We start from the raw sequence: 25792 nt of genomic DNA, 5'->3' as shown, positions 1-25792 counted from the left end.
AAATCAATACAAATGAACAAAGTTGAATACAGCTCGCTTTGTTTTCAAAATTCAAAAATATGGGCCTAAGCCCATTAACAAAAGGTTAGCGACCCGGACCGACCCGATTGGATCCGTATGATGCTGTGCCGCCTTAAAAGGCTTCTTCTGGTTCTTCCCGGAGGAGGCGCAAGCAAAGGTGCCAATAAACCTTTCTCTTGCAGCCGTTTCGTTTCTCCCATACACGTTTTCTCAGCTCGCTGTAACGCCATGAATCGCGGAGCCTTGTTCGAGTCTGATGACGATGACGACGAAGAAGAAGACGACGACGGCATCGGTGAAGATCTCGAAGACTTAAGACGCGCCTGTATTGTCCCCGAGTCCAATTCCGATGATGTTATTGCAAAATCCGGTGAGGGAGGAGGCGGCGGCGGGGGAGAGATACCGTCGGATTCGGAGAACGAAGACGACTTCGAGATGCTTCGGAGCCTCAAGAGCCAATTAGCTTCGTCGACGGGTCCTCCCGTGGGTTTTCCACTGCCTTCGGATTCGGAGAGTGATGACGACTTCGAGTTGCTTCGTAGCCTCAAGAGCCAGCTGGCATTGTCCATGAATGCGCGCCTTCCTCCCATGAGTCTCTCCGATGACGACGACGAAGATGATGATTCTTTTGAAACGCTTCGTGCTATTCGTAGACGATTCTCTGCTTATGCCAATCTCGGTGAGCTCAATGTGATTTCTAATTCTTGTTTTTTAGCTATCTGATTCTTTAGATACTGTTTCAAATGGATTAAGATAGTTTTTAAGATTAATATGCTTGATGCTTTAGTGGTAACTTCTTACTATTTGTTTGTGTAGATCAAGATGGAGCGTTTATGAATGATTCTCTCGGGAAGAAAAAGCAGGTACATGCCTCGGACAATGAACCTTCAAGAGAAATATTGAGTAGGTCTAATACTTGTGAAAGCTTTCCAGATCAGGGGAAACAAGCTGGTGATTCTGTTGATTTACATGAAAACTCTGCCATTGCTACTCTTGACCCGACATGCCAGTCATCAAGTTTCCCTGAAGCTGCACAAGCCTTTGTTGAGGCTATCCGGAGGAACAGGGCGTATCAGAAGTTTCTTAGAAAGAAGCTGACTGAAATTGAAGCGAAGATCGAGCAGAACGAGAAGCACCAGAAGAATGTTAAGATAGTTGTTGACTTTCAAGCTTCTTGCAAGAGGATAACTAAACAGGCGCTTTCTCAGGGGAAAGATCCTCGTCTCCAGTTAATCTCAACACCAAAGTGTGGGCCTCGTGATAGCTCAGAGGTAAGCGCATTTTGATCATTCCTGCCTCTGCAGTTCAATAGTCCTTAGAAAAGTATTGCTTACGCTTTGACCTGGTGGACAACGTTCCTTTTCTTAAATTCTGTTTGTTTTCTTGTAGGATAATGATAAAAAGATATCTCCTTTGACGTTTGGTCCATCGGAAAACAGTTGTGTTGAAAACTATAGGATGGCAATAAAGAACTATCCAGTTTCAGTGAATCGCAGAAGTTGGTCTACTGAGGAGAACGAAAATCTTGCAAAAGGTCTAAAACAACAACTTCAGGAAACACTGCTTAATGAAGCTATAGAACGTTACAGGTACTGCTCGTTCTTTCCCTTTTGAAGTGCTAACATATTCTGGTGCCTAGTACTGTTAAACTTGCTATTGATGATACGCAGATACATAAATAGTTTTAAGTTTTCATTAAGAATTGACTGACAGTAATTTTTTAACAGCGACTTGGAAGGATCTTCAGATGATATAGAGACCATTAATGAATCGATCAAAAATCTTGAGATCACACCAGAGATGATGCGGCAGTTTCTTCCGAAAGTGAATTGGGATCAGTTGGCCTCAATGTACGTCAAGGACCGTTCTGCTGCAGAATGTGAAGCTCGGTAAGTTCATCCTCTAGTAAGATAAATCAGCTTTCAGCCATATGCACATTGTATATGCTTGCATTCTCTTCATTTGAGAATTTGATGAATTTTCTTAATTTTATGTTGTAGGTGGATGAGCTCGGAAGATCCATTAATCAACCACGATCCGTGGACTGCGGAGGAGGAAAATAACCTGCGGGTAATTATCCAAGAAAAGGGTTTTACAGACTGGCTTGACATTGCGGTGTCACTAGGGACAAATAGGACCCCCTTTCAATGTTTGGCTCGATATCAGAGAAGCTTGAATGCAGACATATTAAGAAAAGAATGGACTGCAGAGGAAGATGACCAACTCCGCGCAGCAGTGGAGTTGTATGGTGAAAAAGACTGGCAGACTGTCGCAAATGCATTAGAAGGACGGGCTGGAACTCAGTGCTCTAATAGGTCAGTTACTATCTTTTACGTTCACCCATTTCTTTATGAATTAGATAAATTTAGAGATTCAACAGTTTGCTGGCAGTTTTTTCTATTGTTATTAATTTAGTGTAGTCCAAAATCAAATTGTCACAAGAGCTAATTTGTTTGGTAAAATAGTCTATGGGGTTTATAAACCACACATCAGGTCCATGTTTACTCGATGTGGGATTACGTCAATATGCAGTCATTAATGATAATCATGAAGTAGGATTGAGAATGTGTTCAGAGGTTATTGTCCTGTCATTTTGCTGTCTTAATTCAGATACTTAGTTGAATGGTTGATCTTATGCTCTTCTTCTCTATACTTTCAGATGGAAAAAGACGCTCCATCCTACCAGAACGAGGGTAGGGAAATTTAGCTCAGACGAAGAAAAACGTTTGAAAGTAGCTGTGACACTCTTTGGAGCTCAAAACTGGCATAAAATTGCTCGCTTTGTTCCTGGACGAACCTCTACTCAGTGTCGAGAGAAATGGGCGAATTGTTTAGATCCCAATGTAAATCATGGGAAGTGGAGCAAGGAAGAAGATGCAAAGTTGAGAGAAGCAATGGCAGAACATGAGATTGGTAATTGGTCCAAAATCGCTTCACATGTGCCTCGTCGTACTGATAATCAATGCCGGAGGAGATGGATGCAGCTATATCCACACCAAGTGCCTCTTTTACAAGAAGCGACAAGGTTGCGCAAAGAAGCTATTGTAGGTAACTTTGTTGATCGGGAATCACAACGTCCTGCTCTTCTCGAATGCAAGTTTCTTGCACTACCTGAGATACCTCTTGAGCCAGAACCCGAAATTGTAGCCGTGAAGAAGAAACGCAAAGCAAGGTAAGTTATTTGACTATTCATCGGACATACTAATACTCTCACACTGGTTTTATGAATCTTAATTTGCCCTTTTTTGTTGATTCAGACCGAAGAAAGCAGATGCAGAATGCGAGAGTGAAGTATCTTCTGCTGCTAAAGAGAGGCGGCCAAAGAGAAGGAGAAAAGGATTAGAGAGATGCTCAGGAGATGTATGTAGACAAGAGAATGAGACTGTCTGTGAAAATATCGAGAATCTAGACAATGGAGGAGAGGTTAGGTCTTTGGAATGGTATAAAGAGAATCAAGACAATGTAAAGGAGAAGAAACAAAGACGAAGACGCAAAAGTGTTGCAGAAACATCCAACAACAGCACAGTGACCACCGACTGCTCTCAAGTCAAAGTTGGTGTCAAGAAGCTTACGCCTAGAAGGAAAGTGTCTGCAGTAGTTCCTGTCGAGAACCAAGATGCACCAAACTAGTTTTCTTTGTTGCTCTTGAACAATTTTGTCTGTATAATAGATACGTCTAATTATAGAAAAACAATTGTTTCGTGATTTAACATCGAAGAAATTGCTTGAATTTGACTGTTACAAAGAGTAATCGAGAACATAAATAACACATTTTCTAACTAAAATTACAGGTTACAACATATTTAACGGTAATAAACTGTTCGACGTCATTGTAACTCTTTAAATTACTAATCATTGTAGTAAATAAATAAAACATACAGATGAAAACACTTTGTACATATCACTCGTGTTGTGTATGTATAACCCGAGTACAATCTCATTACTTGCTTCTAATGAACTTCCTTCGAGTGTTAACGTTTACCATTTCATTTCCTTTATTCTTCTTCCTCATCTTCTCTAGCTTCTGTCTATGTCCTTCTATATCTGTCTTAATCACTCGTTCTCTCATCTCATCCGGTAGCAGAGCTAGTCTCGAAAACTTCTTTGGTGATACAAACCCACCAAGTCTCTCTTTGATGTGGTTAAATGCAGGAACAAGGCCGCGTCTTATAAAACACCCGTCGATCAGCTCCATCGAGCTTGATTCCGGTAAAGAAACTGAGTCTTTTAGTTCCAAGTCGAAGCAGAACGGTGAGTCCTTTAACCACATTCTGAGAGAGTGAGCTTTCGCTACTAGAAGTCCTGTTCTCGTCTTGCATGGAAGAAATGGAGAGCCCATCTCCCAAAGACACGCCTTTAGGGTTTTGTCCAGGGAGATGCCGTTATACTCTGCGGTCCCTGTGATTAAGACTACTGACTTTGGAGATTCTGGGTACCCTTCAAGTGATGCATCCTGAAATGACAGAAGAATTGTAGCAGAGGTTCGTTTGTGAATATGAGAATGATTGTCAAAAGATTAATATGTGAGATGAAGCGAAGATGCAGATATTAGAGATAGAAAAATTGCCTGCATGTGGTCAAGCCATAGAGTTAGTGCAACAAGCGCTGCACCTGCTGACAATCTTCTAAAATCAGCACCCCAGTCCTTGTCCGCCACCCTGAAAGTCAAAACCAATCATTAATGTGACTGCTAAACACCTAAGCGTTTGCACTAAACAAGTGTTGACTAGTACAGGCACGAACTATCCCAAACAGACAACATATATGCAAAACAGGATCTGACCTGAAAACGTCGCGACTGAAGATACCCCTTTTGATTGCCAGTTGAAATACCCATGATGCAGTAGCTCTGAGCTCGAAAGCCCAGAGAAGATTCAAAAGAGCATTGGCAAAATTGAGAGCAGCATTGTCCTCTATGGGTTTCAGTTTCTCGAACCATTCATCCACCTCAGAAAGTAGCAACTCAGGTCTTCCGACTACAAGCCTGGTATGAATCATAAAAAACATGAGAATCAGTAACATACGATGATATTTATTATTCCTAGGTTCAGTTAAGAGATATACTATTCAAGGAATGCATCATATCATTCAAGATATGTACGGAAACTTGGAATTCATACCTGATAGGAAGATCAAAACCAATATCTTGAAGAGCTTTCAGCAGCAACATGACTTCATTTTTGTCCTTGGAGAAACTCGCCGCCCTAACAAAGCAAGTCCATATCCTGTGGTCTGGCTCCAGGCCTTCTCTCTTCATTTCCAATAGCCTTTCTATTCCACTGTTATAATCTTTGCTCCGAAGGTAAGCATCAATGACTGAACTATATGGCAGCGTTGTTAGTTCCACTTCTGTTTCTTTCAGGTTACTAAGAACTTTTTCCGCTTCTTGGGGCTTTCCTGAAGAACTATATGAAACCATTAGCAGATGCATCGTAGCAAGCGTTGGTTCTATTCCCGCACTCTTCATCATTTGAAGCAGCCTCTCTGCCTTAGAGTCGCTCCCAGAATCTCGGGATATTTTCATCATCGTGTGGTAAAATGAACGGTCTAGTTTATAACCTTTGGAGAGAAGCTCTTCAAACAGCTGTTCAGCTTGCTCAAGGCATTTTTGCTTACCAAAAGCTGAGATCAAACTCTTGTATGTGTCCAGTTTTGGCTCAAGACCAATATTTCTCATTTGCTGCATAAGCAAGTACCCTTCTTCTGGCCGTCTGTCTCTACAATACATTATAATGAGAGTATTGTAAGTGGTCTCATCTGGTTCTAGCCCCGTTTCTTTGATCCTATGGTACACTTGAACTGTTTTCTTGTAATCCTCGATAGCTGTATACATCTTCAGCATGGAATTCCATATCGCGAGCTCGACCTTGAAGCCAGCTTCTTCCATTTCAGAAACCATAACTTCGGCATCTCTGACTCGTTTCCCTTTGCAGAAAAGCTCAATCATCATCCTATAAAGGCGAATTGTTGGCAAGTAACCAGCAGCCTTCATGCTATTATATATCTTCTTTACCTCAAAGATATTTCCAACTCGAGCAAATGCGTCAAGCATCAAAAGAATGGAGCTTTTACTAATCTTGAAACCCATATCTTGCAACTCTTCAACAACAACGTATAGCTCCTCAAGCCTTCCATCTACACACAAAGCATGCAACAGAGTGTTGATGGATTCAACACTTGGAGACGGACCATCCCTCATCATAGTGTTAAATATAGCCCTTGCCCGCTCGTAACAGCCACACTCAGCATAAGCCGTCATCAAACTGTTCCATGTCTTGAGATCAGGGATTCGTCCACTTTGTCTTAAGTTGCCAACCACACTCTCTGCTTTTTGCCATAGATTTAGTTTTCCATAAGCCTCAATGATATCGGTATACGTAGGCGAACAAGCGAAGTGGAAGCCTTTTGTCTCAGCCTGAGTAACCACTTGATGAGCTGTCTCTGGAAAGCCAAGCTTGCAATACACACCAACCATGCTTTTACCAACACTTTCTGAAGCTTCACAGCCAGACAGTCTCAGGTCAGAGAAAACTTGAGAAGCTTCTGCGTAATGTTCATTCGCTACACAGCAGTGTAATAAGGACTCATACATGGTGGAACTGCCAAAACTCCATCCATGAACACATGCGCCAGTAAAGTATTCTTCTAGCGCAGCAATTATATTGTTAACCTTACAATGTAGAACAATTAGTGCTTCGTTTATAAGCAGCCTCGATCCACTGGCGTGTTCTTTCAAAAACTCAAGTAACTCGCACGCTTCTGAATGCCTGCCTGATGAACTGTAGGAACCCAGGATAGATAACAGAGTGTCGTTTTGCAGTTCATAGCCATTGGTGATAGCTACTTTCAACTGTCTAGCAGCAAGATCAAAGCATTCGCCCTTAACAAGAACAGAGGAAATCTCTAGTGGGTTCATGCCACACAGTTCTTCCATATCTCTGATGGTTTTCTGAATGTCTTCTTCCCTGTTTTCCTTCATAAGTCCAAGTATCATCAGCTCATACAGACTGTGAGTCGGTGTATGACCATCAGAAATCATATCACGATATAAAGCCCACGCCTTTCTTGTCTCGTTGCCTCTTAGTAACACATCCAACATTACAGAATACGCCAAATTATCAGGCTTAGTCCCTGAGCGCAACATGCAACTGAAAGTCTCTTCAGCCTCCTCTCGCTTCCCAGCCTTGGCATAACCGCAGATGAGAGCACTGTAGGTCTGCAGAGTTGGTTTGATCCCAACATCAAGCATCTCAGACATCAACGCCGCAGCTTCCACGGTTCTGTTTGCTTTTCCAAGCGAATCTATCAAAACCGTGTAAGTAATAGCATCAGGGCTTCTACCAGACAACCCTTTCATGTCCTTATAAAGCTTCAGCGCGAGATCAAGCTGCCCCTGCTTCCCATACATGTGAATGATCGTGTTGTAAGTCATCTCGTCTTTCCCAAACCCCATTTTCTGCATCGCCTCGTAAACCTCCTTCACCTTCTCCGTATTCCTCTCTCTAGCAAAAGCATAGAGCAAAGAATTATAAGTAACCGCGTCAGGGAAGTAGCCTTTAAGCTCCAGCTCCGCGAAGAGACTCTCAGCTTTCGCAGCAAGCCCGCATCTTCCGTAAACAGAGATCATAGCATTGTAAGTCCACAAGTCAGGCTGGCAACGATGCGCCTCCATGTCCTCGAAAACCTTCACAGCCCCTTCCAAATTCGAATCCCTCGAACAGGCGCTAAGCAGAGTGTTGTATGTAATAGCATCAGGCCTAAGACCAGAGTTCCTCACCATATCCAACAACTCAACGGCTAGATTGGGAGTCAAACCACCGGACTTAACCCTAGCGTTGATCAAAGTATTGAAACTAATCAAATCAGGAACGCATCCTCTCTTCCGCATTTCGTCGAGCATCTCCTGCGCCTTCGTAAACTTCCCGCTGCGCGAATAAACCCCCATCATCGCGTTGTAGACCTGAACCGTATCTCCAACCGCTGGCTCAGCTCTAGCGAAAATCTCAACCGCGAGAGATTCTTGATTCCACCGCCCCAAAACGCCGAGAATCGCCGCGACCATGCGCGCGTTGGGTGAGTGCCAGTGGCGGAGGTTGAGCCACTCGAAAACCTCGAGAGCTCGTTGCCAGCTCACCGCGCCGACTGATTTGACGACGAAGCAGTAATCGGTGGGAGTCATCTGAACGAGGCGAGCGTCGAGGATGTCCGCGACGAATTGGTTAGGTTGAAGGTTTAGGATCTTATCCGTTAGGAGTTTGACTCTCTCTCTCCAGTCCTTGGCTCTTATCAGAGCGACCTTGTTCATCTTCTTCACTCTCCTTCGTCGAGTCGCCACGGCGGCTTCTTCGTTCGCCTTTTGGTGGTCGCTGGAGGCGGCGGAATCGATGAATTCGCCGGAGTCCGGCGTATCGGAGACCGGAGAAACCGGAGAAGGAGGGAGAGGATGAGATTGTGTTGAGGTTTTGGAATCATACGTCTCACGGAGGTTCAAGTGTGGCCATCGGACGGCGGGGGAGGCTCGACTGTAGGTGAATTTCTGGGTGGAAGAGCTGCTGCTGCTGTTTCCTTGTTCATCTTTGATCTCGGAAACAGTCAACGGAGTAGAACTAAAGGCGGCGCGAACGGATAAGGCGGGGGATGGAGAGAGAGGAGAAGCAAAAGCTAAAGCCCCTGCGGAAACCGCCATTAACATCTCTTAGCTAAATCCATCTGTTAGCAGGATATGTACAGTTACTAGATGAGTGAGTGAGGAAGAGTTGAAGATTTTTTTTTAAGCTTGCCGAGATAAAAACTTCTTGCTGTCTGAGATTTTGATAAACAAACAACATGCCGTTGAAACACCTTGCCGGTTTACTGTGACGTAGACGTGTACGAAGGATAAAGCCGAAAGTTCGAGTCATAACCCGAGAAGATAGAACCTCAAACCAATTCTACGATCATGCATGTTTGCTTGCAACAAAAAAAATTAAGACGTTTGGAATAGTGAATAGTAATCAAACTATCAAAGGGTAAACATTCGGACTTAGTTTTTTTTTTCTGGAATTAAACGAAAATAGAGGTTCTTGATGGGGGTAATACATAAAAAAACTTCAAAAACACGACAGAAAATTTGGTAACATCCATCTTCTTCTTATAGTCTCTAGTAACGACCAATGCCCCAGACCCTGACAACTCCATCAGTGTAACCACTGAACAGTGTGCTTCCATCTGCGCTCCAGTTCAAGCTTGTGCAGTAGTTCACCTGTACCATTTTGGAATCCAGAAACATCATCAATCCCATGAATCAAAGAAAAAAATTATGCAAAACGGAAAATGATTCATTTCTAACCAAAGTATCAAACTTTTATTAATTAACCATATCCCCAAAGTATACTTTCGCCACTAGTTTTGATGTATTCGGTAAACTAATCAAACCAAAAGTTATAACTTTTCTTAGAAAGAGTAAGAATAACGGCATTACCTTCTTCTGGTTACCAGTTCCGGCACCACCATCCTTCTCAGCCTCCGCCTTAAGGTCAACCTTCAACTCATCAACAACCGTCTTACTCTCAAGATCCCAGATCTTGATACTGCTCTCAGTCGCAGCACACAGCCAGTACCTATTGGGACTAAAGCAAAGCGAGTGAATAATCGAACCCCCCTCAAGCGAGTACAACTTCTTCCCCTCAGCCAAATCCCACAACAAGATCACACCATCTTTCCCACCACTAGCACACAACGAACCATCAGGCGACACAGCCACAGTGTTGAGGTAGCCCGAGTGCCCAGCGAGAGAGCTCTTCAGCTTACAGTTCTGAAGATTCCACACTTTCACAGTCTTATCCCAAGAAGCCGAAACAATGGTTGGGACAAGCGTGTTGGGGCTAAACCTAACACAGCTAATCCAATCTTTGTGTCCATCAGCTTCAGAGATCGTGTACTTACACTCACCAAGCGTGTTCCAAAGCTTGATCGTACGGTCACGAGAGGCCGACACGATCTGACGGTTGTCGACGGAGAAGGCCACGGAGAGGACGTCTTTCGTGTGTCCCACGAATCTGCGGGTGGAGACGCCGGTGGCTAGGTCCCAGAGACGGAGCTCGCCGTCCCAGCTTCCGGAGAGAGCGAACTGCCCGTCGGAGGAGAGGACCACGTCTTCGACGAAGTGGGAGTGGCCTGTGAGACGACGCTGGGCGACGCCGTAGGACTTGTCGTCCTTGGTGAGCTTCCAGAGGATGATGGATTTGTCGCGGGAGGAGGTGACGATGATGTCGGAGTTGTCGATCGGCGTGGCGATGGCGGTGACCATGTCGGTGTGGGCGCGCATTGTGCCTTTCAGTACGAGTCCCTCGGCCATGGTTAGGTTCTTGGGAGAGAGTTCAAAAATGGCGTATCGGAGCGAGAGAGAGAGAGGTGGAGATCTCGTGAAATGAAGCTATTTATACTCTAGGTCAAATAAATGAAACTAGGGTTTGCTGCTTATAATGGGCCGTACATGGGCCTTCTTGAGGGAATTTTTTTTTTTTTTGTTAAAAGTTTGAGGGAATTTTTGTCATTATGTTTCTGAGTTGTTTGGATCATAGGGAGGTCGGAGTAAGAAACTAACAATTAAAGGTTTAAAACTTGAGATGAATCTGATACAAATGTACAAGAGTTTCCTATAAGCACACAAAAGAAAGAAATGAGAATCTGTTCTTTATTTAGTTTTGTTTGACTATTAATTCATGTTTTTAATCATGGAGTGCACAACACACGGTGGCTTTGTGATGACCTTGGTACACCTTCACTTCTTTTCCCGCTGGCATAGACCACAACCTAGCCGTCATGTCCGATGATGCTGTGCATATTACAGAATCAAAAACCAGTTTAGAAGACTGTTCTGTCTCTTTTTAAGATGGAGATTAGTGATGATTACCTGTTACAAGAAACTCTCCATCCACTGAGAAGACGCAGTCCCATACCCATCTTTGGTGTCCTGTTAGATAAGGTTGATGAGAGTGTAAGAGAGTGTAAGAGAGCAATGGAGAATGAGAAAAGTTTATCTACAAAAACTTGGGGGAGCTCACCTGTTAAAACTTTCTCTAGTTTGAAACCATCGACGTTCCATATTTTGACAGTTTTATCAGATGATGCAGTCGCTAGATATCTGCTAACAAACTATATATAAGCGCTTGGAAGGGAGACGAACATCGGTTTATAAGAGAGTGTCAGAAACACATTACTTGTTTGCAGGAGAGAGTAGGCATTTAAGGATGTGGCCGTTATGAGCTTGCAGCTTATGAAGTGGCTCAAACTCCGTCATCGTCTGAAAACGATACAACAATTTAAATGGCAATGGCAACTATACGAATGTGACTCGAATGACTTATCATACCTGTTTTCCGCGCAACAAGCGCCAAACATAACATGTTCCACGGTTGTTAGCAGCAACAACCATAGTCCCATCCCACATAACCGTTAGGGAGCGTACAGGTGTATCAACTTCTGGTACCTATTAGTTCCACAAGAGAGATTACACAGAATCGTTTAAAGATCCTGTTTCGGTGAAAGCTAAGAAAAATGTAACAATCGTGTCAAGAAAATTACCAGTTCACAGCTACACGAATTTGCTCTGAGATCCCATACACGTATATTGCCGTTTTGGTCTCCAGATATCAACTCAGTCTGTAGAAAAAAAACGCAATGTTCATGAATAAAGACCAAACACAATGTGATTGCAACTGAGACAAATATCCTAGAAGCAAACACAAGTCTGTTAAGCGCAGCATAAACAGATCTCTTAAGTGTATACTGATGACACATGGCTTTTACAGTTGATATACCTGATTTGGGTGTAAAACAACAGTGTTAACAGCGGCAACACTCTCATACTCTCTTTGGCAACCTGGAGCCCTACATTTTGGTCTTACGAGTCAGCAAAGAAATGCACATCAACTTAAGAAGTAGCTTCAAGACAAGATATTTTTCTCCTAGCATTTGCACTTTAATGATTTAATCTATTGACACTCAACACATAGACACTAACCTCAAGTCCCAGATTTTAACAGTACCATCCTCTGATCCAGAATACATCCATTTCCCATCACACTGGAACCCCACTGCCATAACATTGTTGGTGTGTGAATCATAAGTCATCACCTGATTCAATCGCACAGAGATCATTCAACTAAAACCACACACAAACACACTGTAAATCAAAAGAAAGGGTGAAACTTTACAGGTTGAGGGCTGTTGGAATTGACATCAAAGAGACGTATATGAGGATTACAAGCTGCTGCTAGATGACGCTTATCTGGCGTTATCTCCAGCCTATTCACATGCTGAAGAAACAAGACAAGGGTTTTGTTAAAGTTGAAAGCTTTTAAGATGATCTATAGAGAGAAGAGTAAATCTCTCCTTACCGAGTCAGGATACTGAATGGTGCGGTAACAGCGACCGCTCTCGGCTTCCCAGAATCGGATCGTGTGATCGTAGCTCGCTGTTGCGAGAACCACACATGGCTGACTCATTCTCGATCCTCACAACTAGGGTTCCGCGATTGGGAGGATCGAAGATGACCGGAGAGTAGCAGAAGAAAATTAAGAATAATCAATCTTGAATAATTAAATCTGGGGGTGTTTTAGTGTTTTAAATATATGCTGGGGTTAAATTGTCATGTACAAATAAGTAAGGCCTCATTGTGCTATTTATAAATATCAGGACTGAAGTCAAATACTTCCAAATGGCCTTTACGGAAGCTATAGAGCATCATTATCCCAGTTGTTTAGCGGATGCTTATCAACTGTGGTCCCGCAAATACAACAAGCATCGCAGCTTCTGAGTCCAAATTAAGCGCCTTGTTTTTTTAGTGTTTGCACTGTTTTGCAGGCTCTACTGACGTATGCCGGTCCGCGATTAGTTTGTTTTTATTTTTTTTTTAAATCAGACAAAAAACATTTTAAAAAAATAAAAAATTAAGCACCCTATTTGGAGTGTTAGGATTAATGGTGCTTTAAGATTTTTTAGCTTTGTTACATAATAAGTATTTGCCGAAATCAGTTTAAGCCGTCTAGACGGTCTATCTTCTATAACCAAAACGATTTTTATTGAAATCCAATTTTTATACAGTTCAAATTAGTTTAAAACTTTTTAAAGTGGTTTTAATTGTTGTAAAACAACTTAAATTAGTTTAAATCGATATAAATTCGTATAAATTTATTAAATTAAATACTAATATTAGTATCAATTTATAAATTTGTCTAATTTTTTTATTTGTATATATAATTTTGATAACTAGAGCAATCAATCCTTTTATCAACACTAGTGTAAGGCTGTTCTACCGAGTCTCGTAAAATTTTGGTGTCGGTACTACAATGTTTTTCTAAAAGGATCATTTTCAGCTATTATGGGACCAATAAACAAAACTGGAAAGGTGGGTGTGAAGCAATAGTCTATCAGCTTTGCATGCTGAGATGAAATGTTTACTTTGGACAGTCTCATGTATGAGAGACATGATGATAATTTTGATACGGTTCGAGACGGACTACTCGGACCTAGTGAACATGACTACAAACCCGGTGGATTGGCTAACATTCGCGATAGTCGCGGTGTTCCAGAGATTACATGAAGATTTCAAAGATGTGAGCGTGTCTCATATTTCTCGGAGTAGAAATGGTCGGGCGGACGCGTTAGCAAAATAATCAAGAACCAAACGCTATATTTTTCCCATATAGATCAGATCCGGCCAGACGAAAATGCTTCCCATAGAATTGGCTTCTCTGACCACTACTTGATCTTAGCTTAAATGGGCGACAAAAGAAACAAAACAAAACTGGAAAGGTGAATGTTGTAGAGCTTCTTCGATTATGGTCTATGCTCTTTCTCTATTGTTTCTGTGTTTATTCGTTTCTAGCTTCCCCCTCGTATTCGCCTTTAAATTTTCGCTCTGCATTAATGTTTCTATGTTTATTTATATAAGAAAGCCCCTTTAAAGAGTGGATGTTGTTATGAAAAATATATGCTATAATACCACCTGATCAATTTGGTCCACTAGTTTAAATTGATCTTCTTAGAAACTTGCTTTAGTTTGCATATTTTGGGAGGATGGATTAGAGTGCAGGTAGTAGGGGCCTCACGTCCACCCAAATTTATTGCATTGCTTGGACATTAAAATTATGGAGCTCAGTCTGTGGTGCTCTCTGGAGTCTGGAGGTTAATAAGAGGATGGTGAGTATCATGGAGAGTGTTTATTATATTCAGAACCTTTGTTTTTCCGGTAATATTCCATTTTGTTAGACTTAGTTTCTATTAAGTTTACTAGATCCGGTGTCCGCGCTACGCGCGGATAACATGTTCAAATTAAGTAAATTTATACTTTTGATTGGTAGTTTTTTAGTTTAAGAAGTTGTTTGTTAATTTTGTGTGTTGTAGATTTAACCATAGAGTTTTGGTTTGAATGTGATGCGGTGATCATTTTCTCTTTTTTAAATAACAGTAAGTTTGAATAATATATTGTGTTGAGCAATCAATTTTCGTAGGAGAAAAGAGTATTTTTGAGTATTTAGTAGTATCGTTAGTTATCAGGCTTAAGATAACAGTTTATTCCTCTTTTGGAAGCGTTGTATGATATCAATGTCGGTGTCGAAGTAAAAGCCCGATCCAGGTGTGGTTGTAAGTGATAATTTCCCTGAAAAAGTAAATTATTTGTAAGCATTTATTTTGACATAAACTTTATGTTATTACCTTCATGTAACCGTGGAATGATACTTGTGATGATTACAATTTAGTTTTTCCTGGTAGATATGCGATTTAGCTCCCTGAAATTTTCTGCCTTATTGTTCCAGATAGTTAGACGTACCATTTTGGATCTACAAATAATGATTGTATTATATATTTATTGCTTAAAATAAATATTATTTAATAAAGTGTTAGTACCTATGTAAACGCAATGCAATGATGATCTTTGTATCTGTGTTCTTGTTATATATATATTCGGCCAACAACATATGTGATAATAATTTGCTTTTAGTGAGAAAAAAGAGAATTTATTTGTTTGCGAGACCGGCAATGGTTTTTTTTTACCTGGGAGAAAATTGGTTGCACTTGCTAAGCTAATCAACTGGGGGTAGCTTTGGGGCCGGAATATGCATGAAGGTATTGGTGGAATGTTTTCTTCAATCTGTGTAATAATTATTGTCTCATTGATATTGATTATGTATGGTTGAACTGTAAGCATGTACCATTGATTATTGGAAAGGAGATTAAAATATCTAATGTAATAAATTTTCCCTTCTTCGAACCGTTGGTACATTTTTTGTTCCTGTTGAGTGCTTTAAAGTTATCATTTCATATGTAGTTGGAATAATAAAAACATAGTATTTTTTAGACAAACCTGGATGTCAAAATAAATGAAAGGTGTTCCTAAGAAAGCATTTTTGTTTTTGTGATTTGTGATGGGCCACATCCTAATGATCCTAATGATTATTGGTTGCGGTTCGAGGTTGTCGCTCCGGTTATTGTGATATTCGGCTGCATGATCTGCACACATAACAATGGGATTTATTTTTTTAATTGTCCATCTTTTATATTTTTTATATTTTTTTGAAGTGAGTGTAGTTATAAACTTATAGTTTGTTTGTTTTTAAAAAAAATTGGATTTCTTTCCTTTAATTTAATTTAATTAAAGAATATGTATTTGAAGTGAACAGAATTTAATTTAATTATAAAAAATTGGATTTTTGAACTGAAGATAGTTTGTTTGTTTATTTTTTATTTTTATTGCCCAACTTCCTTTTAAAAAAAAAAAAGAACGAAGCATGAGTATTTGGAAGTGTTAATTTTTTATTATTTTGGTGGGTTTGCTAGTAGGTTTCAATTTTCATCGAATTTTATAGTGTATGTGTGTGGAATTAGTATTTTATGATGGACAGTGTAAAATGGTCCATAATTTGTATTTTAAAATTAAAAACATCACTACTATATAAAAGGAAAACCTACATTTGCAAACAATTATAATGATGTGCTTTTATATTCGTTTTATGGGAAATTACCACAAATAACACTTTCGTAGTACAATTTTTCATGTTTACACACTTTTACTCTCACTTTTAATAAGGGATAAAAGACAATTATACCTTTAAAGTTAACTAATCTAGACTTAGGGTTTAGAGTTGAGGGGTGGGATATGGTTTTTGGAATTTGAAATTTAGGATTATAGTATATATATAAATAAATACTTAAAAAATATATAATTTTTTTTTTAAAAATAGTTTCAAACATAATTTTTTTTTTCAAAAAGAAATTTCAAAAAAAAAATTCAAAAAAATTCCGAATTTTTTTTTTTAAAAAAAAAATTATATAAAAGTTCGAATTTGAAAAAGTATAATTCGAAAACATAATTTTTTTTTTCTATTTTTTTAATTTTTATTTTTTATTTTTTTTTATTTTTTATTTAAATAATGATTTATTATATATATAAATAACAATTGCATAAGAGTATTTTGCCACTTAATGAAGAATGTATTTTTGAAAATGTCTATTTAGTGGTGATAAAAATGAAAAGTGGTACCATGAAAATGATAAACATGTAATTTCTTTTTTTTATTAGAGTTTTGGATTAGAGCATTAAATAAATATATCAATACTAATAATTGTTTGCAATTAGTTATTAAAAACGTCAATAGAAACGTCTCCATTATAATCTCTAGAGTGGTTGGCCCGTCCTATGGTGAAAAATTTGTATCAAAATTTTTTTAATGGTTTTATATAAATTTATGAAGCAATTTAAAATTATTATAGAAAATGGTATTACATACAAACAAATAATGAATATAATTCCGGGATTATATTGTTATTTTTAATAAATATGTTTGGTTTGAATTAAAATTCAAAGATTTTAATAGGTAAAAGTGAAAATACGTCCTTTGTGAGAGAGTTATTGATTGGAGAATTTGTCTTTGATTCTGGACTTTTGTGATTCACATGTGTGTTTTCCAACTGATTTGTATACAGAGCACTTATGATGTTTGTCAACATTATGTAAAATGAGTTATTTATTCATCTATATTTTTCTAAGTAATAATTTAGATTTTTTAATATTATTTAAGCATAAGAACTTATTTCTATATCAGTCTTAGACTGTTTTCAAAAAAAAAAAATCAGTCTAGTCTAATAATGTATTGTATTCAATATACACAGTAGTAGTATTCTTTAAGGTAGAGGCTGAGTGTATTCTTGAGACATAGCAAAGGGTTACGGGATGTGGGCTGAGTGAGTTTCTAGATCTTTAGTGACACTTAGGAGTTGGACCAGCCCGTGACAAAACTGTGGGCTGAGTGAATTTATAGGTTTTTAGTGATACTCAGGAGTTGGACCAGCCCGTGACAAAACTCTGTTCCCATTTATTTGGTGAGGCCCAGTCCAATAGTGACATGGCTGAATGATTGGTGAGGATTTTTTTTGCCTATGTGGCAGTGTTTAGGGAGCTTTAATTTAGCCCTTTTTATATAGTAGGATACACATTTATCCGAAGTCCAAAAACCAAACTAAACTGAACTGTGTTTGGGTCTTATCAATTACATGAGCAAATCTTATATCTATAACAAAAAAAAACAGAGATCAAACCAAAATCGAATCAAAAACCAAATGGATGTCTAAATTTCTATAAATAATTTATATATTCATAAATATAAACTATAGTTAATTTTAAAATAATCAAATATTTCTAAAATACTATTTATAAACTGGGCTACCCGAATAATTCTTTACATAAATAATTAAAATTATCCAAATTCTTATCTGAAAATTCAAAACAAAATTAATATTTAAAAACTCGAAATTTCTGAATTTTTAACCCGAATTAACTGAAAACATGAACAAAAAAAAACTATTTCATATACTAGATGATTCCAACTTTTTATCCAAAACCAAACCAAAAACCAAAATAATCGAACCAAACCGAATTCCCTAAATACTTTCAGGAAAGAAAGTTCAAATTAAACTTCTTCCGACGTGTCTTTTCCATTCATGAACTCTGTACGTATTTAAATTTAGAAAAAAAAAACAAATAAACTTTAGAAATCGTGCCATAACATTGTTGGTGTGTGAATCATACGTCATCACTTGATCCGTATTCACAGAGACCATTCAAGAAAAGGTAAAAGCACCACACATATTGTAAATCAATAGAAAGGGTGAATCTTTACAGGTTTTGGGCTGTTGGAATTGACGTCTAAGAGACGTATATGAGGATTACAAGCTGCAGCCAGATGATGCTTATCTGGAGTTATCTCAAGCCTATTCACATGCTGGAGAAAGAAACACCTAGCCCCAATAGAAAAAAAAAACGTATCAGTTTGTGTTCCGTACAGACAATAATCCCGACAAGAAAGCTTTAAGATTGAAGCAATCTCTAGAGCAGAGTGTCTCTATGTATGGAATGTTTAAATGTTTTATAGCTAAGTTATTTGCTCGTTACTCAAAAAAATAACATAAAATAAAATAAAATTTGCTCGTTACTCTCTACAAAACATACGACTTTCTATGTGAATAATGATCAAGAAAACCCTTTTTTTTCTATCTCTAAGTATATTTTCATGTATTAGATCATCAATCCTTTAATCAACACTAGTATATGCTATTCTATTGCAAGTCTCTGAAATGTTGGTGTCAGTACTACAATTTTTTTTTTAAAGGATCATTTTAGCTATTATGGTACCAATTTATAAAATTGGGAAGGTGGATGTTGTTATGAAAAATTATGCTACAATAACACCTGTTCATTTTGGTCCTACACTAGCTTAAATTGATCTTTTTAGAAACAAGCTTTAGTTTGAATATACTGGGAGGATGAATTAGAGTGTAGGTAGTAGAGGCCTCACGTCCCACACGTTTAAGGAATGAATTTGTTTTATCTGGTTTGATCTTTTCGAATGCGAACTAAAGCTAATTTGAATTTAGGGCCTAAGCCCATTATATAATATCCTATATATAGTCTTTTGCCCTAAGAATATATGTCGCAAATATAGATGGGCGACGACAGGAAGATCAAAGGAGCTGTAGACAGGATCAACAACTTACCAGATGTGATCCTCCAACACATACTCTGCTTTGTTCGGACCACCAAAGTAGCCATCAGTACTTCCCTCTTGTCTAGACGATGGAGGCATTTATGGTGCGAGGTACATTCTATCTCCTTAGATGTGGATACACTGACGGCAGCTTCTGTAAACGAAACCCTAACTCGATATACGGCTCCCATGACGAAGAGTTTTCATCTCATTTTAGAAAACATAACGGAGAACATACCATACATCGACAGGTTGATCAAGTTCGCCATGTCACACAACTTTGAGAATCTTTCCCTGGATTTATGTTCTTCTTATGAAGAGTTTAAGCTTCCTGATTTCTTCTACAGTAGTGATTCTTTCAAGCAACTCAAAATCTATTCTCATAAGATTGTTCCCTACTGCACTGTGTCTTGGACATGGTTGCAGAAGTTATCCTTGAGATTCTGTAGACTCTCTGATGAATCTATGTCTAAGATTATATCCGGTTGTCCTGTTCTTGAAAACTTAACATTGTATGACTGCTATAAACTAAAGGTTCTTGATCTCAGCAAATCCCTACGTTTGAGAACATTAGTAGTACACCGTAACATGGGGGCTGAGGGTCCAAGGCAGATTGTGGCACCACATATCCACTGTCTCAGATTGTTGCACTCGCAGTCATCGTGTACTTTGGTTGATGTCGCTTCTTTAACCGAAGCTAAGCTGGACATTTGCTATGCCCTAAGTAACCCGAACTTCAAGTTCAAGGCTGAACCTCTCCAATTCATGGTGCTAAAAAATCTAGAGAAGTTACAAAACGCAGAGAAGCTTACGTTTGGTGGAAACTTTGTTAAGGTATTTACGCTTTTTTGGGGGGCTGATATTATTGCATTGTCTAATGCCTAAAAGTTAGTTGGTTGCACGGTCACCTTTTCTATATGGATTAATTAGTTTTTGTTAGTCTGATTTTCTATTTTTCAAAGAACGTTTGAAAAGTCTTATATGTAAAAAGCTCGGTACTAATCAATTTTCATAATCTTTTTTGTTCTTTCTGTTAGATTTTATCTCTGGCTGAGATTCGTGGTGTTCCTTTCCCTATTCTCAAGGTCAAATCATTGACTCTTGATACTGTGATCTGTCAGTATGTTATTCCTGGTATAGAAAGGTTGTTGCAAAACTCACCTGATTTAGAGAAGCTAATAGTACGTGAAAGGATTTACAACTCGATGCCGGTAAATTCATTATCAACCTCTTTTTCTAGCTATTATCCAAGGACCGTCTTTGTATCTTATTTATGTTTTACAGGGGGAGCATCTTGACCAATACTTGAAACTAATGTCCTTGAGTCCGGATCAATGCTGGAGGTCAAAAGATGGTTTCGCTTGGAATAAGTCTCGTTTGAATGTACAACCACAGCATGTAACTTCATTCGTGGAACTTGTGCTTAAGAACACAGAGAAACTACACAAGATGGTCGTACTGCTGGATGAACGTTACCTTACGTTTGAAATCGAAGACGTGATTCCAACACTTCCTCACAACAGAAATGTCACCATTGTGCTCTCCTCCACTAACAAGCCTATGGCATCAGAGGAGTGGTGAATCATAGGGGTTAAAGTCTTTGAGTGTCATTGAACATTTATTTTTGTTTTATATAACTTGTGTACTTTATTTAATATCTACATTTCCCTAACGAAAACACAGTAGAAGTCGCCTTTGATTTGGTCACACAAATTTCAGGCCATATACAAGTCGAGTTCTTCAGAGTGTATCAAAAGGAGATGTGAATATTGCCTAGGTTTTAGTTAGCTTGTGATAAAAGTTTTTATGAAATATATCTAGAAGCCCCAAGGGACACAGACATGAAGTGAAGAAGATGAAGCGACATGCAGCTGTGCAAGACCAACTCCTGCTTGATTCTCTCTTTTTTTCTTGTATCTTTTCATTAGCCTTTATGTCCTCTTTGATCTGACAAGTTAAAGTTTCCGTTTTTATATGTATCTAGACCTCTTTGTAGTAGTAAAACTTTTTGTACCACTTCTGACTTCTTCTTCCTATAATGGCGTGCCACCACCAACATCTCATAACAACATCCGCTAAATATAACTTCACTCACCCTAATTCCAAACAAATCCAAATGAAAAACTGTCCAGTAACACATATCCATCCAAATATATATATATTGGCCTTTCCTACCAGAAACATGGAAGCAAAAAGAGTGAGTAACAATGGAGCCAATCAATAAGGTAAGCGATGCTAAATTAGAAATCCATAGATTCAAACATAACACTCTGATTCTCTGAATATAAATAATTTAACCTAAATGCAACAAGTATAATACCTAAAGTGCCCAAAGAGCAAGCAATGGTCTTAGGGTTGATATTGCACACAACCCACCCCTCTGTCTCTCTAATGCTAACAAGCACGTGGGATAGTGCCTTAAACACCACCCTAAGACGATTTATTGGCCTCCACGAGACTACAGTTGAACATACCGACTAATCTGTTCCCGACAAAAAAAAAAATTATAAAAAAGTTCGAATTTGAAAACATATAATCTAAAACTATAAACAAAAATTTATTTTTATTTTATATATCTAGGGTATTAGTGTTATTTTACCTATTAAATGAAACAGTTTGGTCATTTTTCTCTTTGTGGTCTATTTTTGTGACCAAAACTTGAAAATGGTCTATTTAGTAGAATTACCCATTTATATTTGTCTAAATATCCAATTATGTCTAACATGTAAAAAGGCAACAATCAACGTTAAATCCTATAATTTTCTATTTTTGGTTTATCACAAAACCTAATAACTGAAATCAACACAGCTGATTTACACTGGAATAAAAGACGCATCGAAGAAGTCTTACCCGCATTCAGCTCACATATCCAATGCCTTAGACCTAGTAAGAAATGCTCCGAAGATATCTTTATCTGGCAGCCACTCCAGTCTGGAATCTAAGTTCACCCCTGGAGTTTGACTGGATAAAAGACATCTGGTCAGCTAACACTTCCCCAAACTCAAGGTGTTCCTATGGTACATATGTCAAGGAGCGCTATCAATCGAAAAAACATAGAGAAGTGTGGGATGATGTCACAATCCCTCTTCCCTCGTTGCAAGATGGTAGAATGATCGATGCATCTATTCTTCCACTGGCCCTTCGCGAAACCAGTATGTCAACACATCCCCCTCCAACAATCAGTTCACATAGCTGATGATTTGGATACTAAAAGCGCTATGGTTGGCTGAGTTAGAGGAAGAATTTCTGAAGCAACGTTCAAAAATCCACTGGCTTGATGTGGGAGATGGAAACAATAAATTCTTCCATAGCTCAGCGAAGATTAGGGAAATAAGGAATGCTATTTATGAGATAGTGAGGGCGGATGGATCGATTACCAAGACAGATGATGAGATCAAAATAGAAGCAGAGAGTTTCTTTGCTGAGTTTATGATGCTACAGCCGTTGGATTTTGAGGGAGCTTCAGTGGAAAGATTGCAGGAGTTATTGGGTTTTAAGTGTAGCGATATGGACTGTGCAAAGCTGGAGAGAGAGGTCACAAGAGAAGAAATAAAGGAGGTATTATTCCGCATGCCTAACAATAAATCCCCAGGACCAGATGGTTTTACAACGGAGTTCTTCAAGGAAGCGTGGGGAGTAATTGGAGAGGATGTCACAATGGCGATACAATCCTTTTTCATTAAGGGTTTTCTACCAAAAGGGTTGAATTCCACGATATTGACTCTGGTGCCGAAGAAAGAAGGAGTGAAGATGATGAAGGACTATCGGCCCATCTCCTGTTGTAATGTGCTCTACAAGGTAATTTCGAAGATCATCGCGAATAGACTGAAATGTGTGTTGCCTAAATTCATTGCTTTGAACCAGTCCGCATTTATAAAAGAGCGTCTGCTGATGGAGAACGTTCTGCTAGCGATGGAATTGGTTAAAGATTACCATAAAGATGATATATCTTCAAGATGCGCCATGCAGATCGACATCTCAAAAGCATTCGACTCGGTTCAGTGGCCCTTCCTGATTAATACTTTGAGAGCTTTGGGTTTACCGAGCAAATTCATCAACTGGATTTCACTATGTGTGACGTCTGCTTCTTTCTCAGTACAAGTTAACGGGGATCTAGCAGGGTATTTTTAGAGCAGGAGAGGGCTAAGGCAAGGATGTTCCTTATCTCCATACCTATTTGTGATCTGCATGAATGTTTTATCAAAGCTCTTGGATGATGCAGCTAGGAAGGGGAGGATAGGGTATCATCCACGATGCAAGAACATTGATATTACACATTTATGTTTTGCGGATGATTTGATGATCTTTGCGGATGGCACAAGGAGGTCTGTGGAGGGAATCCTTAAAGTATTTGAAGAATTTGACAAGATGAGTGGTCTGAAGATAAGTAGAGAGAAATCAGTGTTATTTATGGCGGGTACTGATCAGAGAGGAGAAGAGATGCTAAGACAGTTCCAATTTGCAACGGGGAAGCTACCGGTACGTTACCTTGGTTTACCTCTCTTAACAAAGTGCATGACCATTAATGATTTCCTGCCATTGGTTGAGAAGATCAGAAAGAGAATCAGTTCTTGGACAGGGAGATTTCTCTCTTATGCTGGGAGATTACAACTAATCAACTCAGTCATTAGGAGTCTTACAAATTTTTGGATGGCAGCGTTTAGACTCCCCAGTGGTTGCGTTAAAGAGATTGAAAGGATTTGTTCTGCGTTTTTATGGTCGGGGCCAGAACTGAATGGAAGGAGAGCAAAGATATCATGGGAGGATGTTTGCAAGTTGAAGCAGGAGGGGGGCCTGGGCATAAGACCGCTAAAAGAAGTAAATCATGTTAGCTGTCTCAAACTCATATGGAGAATACTCTCTGCTAATTCGCTTTGGGTTAGCTGGATAAAGGTCTATCTCATTCGTAAGGGATCTATTTGGACGGTGAAAGATAATACTCAGAGTGGGTCGTGGATGTGGAAAAAAATCCTAAAGAACAGAGAAGTAGCGAAGCATTTTTATAGAGCTGAGGTTCATAATGGAAGGAAAACATCCTTTTGGTATGAAGCTTGGAACTCTATGGGGCGTCTGAAGGAAGTTGCGGGGGAGGGGAGTCACATTGATATGGGTATTATGTTGAAAGCTAGCGTGGAAGATAGTCTAAGTCATCGAAGGAGGCAACACCGTGTTCAAATTCTTAACAGAATTGAAATGGAGATTGCGAAAGTTAGAGAGAACATGAGTCAAGAAGAAGATGTTTCATTATGGAAGGATGATAAGGGTAAATACAAGAGGAAGTTCTCTACAAAAGGTACATGGCTAAATATAAGAGAAAGACATCAACAATATCATTGGTATAAGGCGATTTGGTTCAAGCACGCAACTCCAAAGTACTCAGTTGTAACTTGGATTGCTATGCGAGGAAGACTAGCAACAGGAGACAGAATGCAGCGATGGGGTGGTAATGTTGATGTCTCGTGTGCATTATGCCAAGAGCCGTTGGAGACTCTAAACCATCTTTTCTTTGAGTGTAACTACTCAGCGCAGGTTTGGGAAGCACTAGTAAAAGGTATACTCTTGGACCAATATACTGTCAACTGGGAAGGGAATGTAAATTTGCTGGTGGGGAACTTGGGTTGGAGCAGAGTGAAGTTGTTTATCATGAGATATGCGCTCCAATCAACGGTTCATACCATTTGGAGGGAACGGAATAGAAGGAGACATGGAGAGGTTGCGATTCCTGCAGAGATTATGATCAAGAGACTGGATAAAAACATGAGAAACCAGTTCACAGTGATTAGAAGAAGGGGAGACAATGAGTATGGAGAGGGAATGGCTTTTTGGTTTGAAACTAGATAAACTTAGGAAGCCATAGGAGAAGAGATTTAAAAAAATTGTTATTGTTCTAAGTTTCAAAAACAATTGGATGTAAGGTCTTTTTTTTTTTGAGTTAAATTTAACATTCAATTCAAAAAAAAAAAAAAAAAAAAAAAAGCGCTCTGGTTCTGTTCCCGAAAAGTACATGTCTCCCGCCAACCGGAATCAAGATCAACGTTCTCCCATGGGTGTGCTGGTATCCATGGAATGCTAGAAACAAACTGATCTTTGAGGATAAGACAAATCGTCCTGCAGAAATTGCAACAAAAGGATTAGTGTCCGCTAGAGAATGGAATCAAGCTCAGCCGGTACAAAAACCGACAAAGCTAGCTACCTCACAAATCAGGAACGATCCACGCCGAGATGTCAGGTCCCTAACTCCGCTCTCGTGTTCAGTAGATGCAGCCTGGGACGCCACCACACACATGGCAGGAATCGCATGGATCATGAACGGACCACTGCCCCTAAACCCCTGATCAATGCTGGAGATCAAAAGATGGTTTCTCTTTGAATAATTCTTGTTGGAATTTACAATCAAAGAAATTAGATAAGAGGGTCGTACTGTCGGGTGAACGTTACCTTATGTTTAATTTTAAAGAGCACTCTCTCCCAAAAGCAGTGTCACCATTGTGTTCTCCACCAAAAAGGCGATGACATCAGATGAGTGGTGAAACATGATAAGGGTTTAAGTTTTGTGTGCCACTGAACATTTGTTTTTTTTTTTATAATATTATTAACTGGTGCACTTTATTTAATATCTACATTTTACATCGAGCCCTGTTGACTACACACAAGAAGAAGCTTTTAATTTGTTCACACAAATTTCAGGCAATATACAAGTCGCGTTCTTTAGAGTATATCAAAATCAGATGTGAATATTGCTAGGT

At 39.1% G+C, this 25792-nt stretch overlaps 4 protein-coding genes and 1 pseudogene across 5 annotated transcripts; 2 read left to right on the top strand and 3 right to left on the bottom strand.

Moving 5' to 3' along the window:
- Window positions 1-151: 151 nt before the first annotated feature.
- LOC106390131 (myb-like protein L) lies at window positions 152-3751 on the top strand. 2 transcript variants are annotated; one of them, XM_022719607.2, is made up of 8 exons: window positions 152-700; window positions 838-884; window positions 947-1292; window positions 1411-1610; window positions 1749-1910; window positions 2022-2336; window positions 2681-3193; window positions 3279-3751. In XM_022719607.2, the coding sequence occupies exons 2-8, from the start codon at window positions 859-861 to the stop codon at window positions 3649-3651; spliced, it is 1935 nt and encodes a 644-aa protein (XP_022575328.2). In that variant the 5' UTR covers window positions 152-700; window positions 838-858; the 3' UTR covers window positions 3652-3751. The 2 variants fall into 2 exon arrangements, with proteins under 2 accessions (XP_022575328.2, XP_013685979.2); XM_013830525.3 differs by having other exon boundaries at window positions 838-1292.
- Window positions 3752-3777: 26 nt separating this feature from the next.
- Window positions 3778-8798, bottom strand: LOC125608984 (pentatricopeptide repeat-containing protein At3g18110, chloroplastic-like). Its single transcript, XM_048779669.1, has 4 exons — window positions 5142-8798; window positions 4805-5005; window positions 4589-4679; window positions 3778-4474 (listed from the first exon to the last, which is right to left on the bottom strand). Exons 1-4 carry the CDS (start codon window positions 8711-8713, stop codon window positions 3962-3964), a joined length of 4377 nt encoding a protein of 1458 aa, XP_048635626.1. The 5' UTR covers window positions 8714-8798; the 3' UTR covers window positions 3778-3961.
- Window positions 8799-9001: 203 nt separating this feature from the next.
- LOC125608985 (receptor for activated C kinase 1C-like) lies at window positions 9002-10443 on the bottom strand. The gene is made up of 2 exons (XM_048779670.1): window positions 9482-10443; window positions 9002-9262 (listed from the first exon to the last, which is right to left on the bottom strand). Exons 1-2 carry the CDS (start codon window positions 10355-10357, stop codon window positions 9161-9163), a joined length of 978 nt encoding a protein of 325 aa, XP_048635627.1. The 5' UTR covers window positions 10358-10443; the 3' UTR covers window positions 9002-9160.
- Window positions 10444-10594: 151 nt separating this feature from the next.
- LOC106390126 (target of rapamycin complex subunit LST8-1) lies at window positions 10595-12661 on the bottom strand. Its single transcript, XM_013830520.3, has 10 exons — window positions 12402-12661; window positions 12219-12320; window positions 12026-12138; window positions 11823-11892; window positions 11587-11664; window positions 11375-11491; window positions 11223-11305; window positions 11067-11146; window positions 10916-10975; window positions 10595-10837 (listed from the first exon to the last, which is right to left on the bottom strand). Exons 1-10 carry the CDS (start codon window positions 12507-12509, stop codon window positions 10731-10733), a joined length of 918 nt encoding a protein of 305 aa, XP_013685974.1. The 5' UTR covers window positions 12510-12661; the 3' UTR covers window positions 10595-10730.
- Window positions 12662-18989: 6328 nt separating this feature from the next.
- Window positions 18990-21892, top strand: LOC106436132 (annotated as a pseudogene).
- The last annotated feature ends 3900 nt before the right edge of the window (window positions 21893-25792 follow it).

Source organism: Brassica napus, chromosome A5 (assembly GCF_020379485.1).
Source record: "Brassica napus cultivar Da-Ae chromosome A5, Da-Ae, whole genome shotgun sequence".
Lineage (NCBI taxonomy): Eukaryota > Viridiplantae > Streptophyta > Magnoliopsida > Brassicales > Brassicaceae > Brassica > Brassica napus.
The sequence above is the reverse complement of the archived record's forward strand: the minus strand, read 5'-3'. Positions and strand labels throughout refer to the sequence as shown.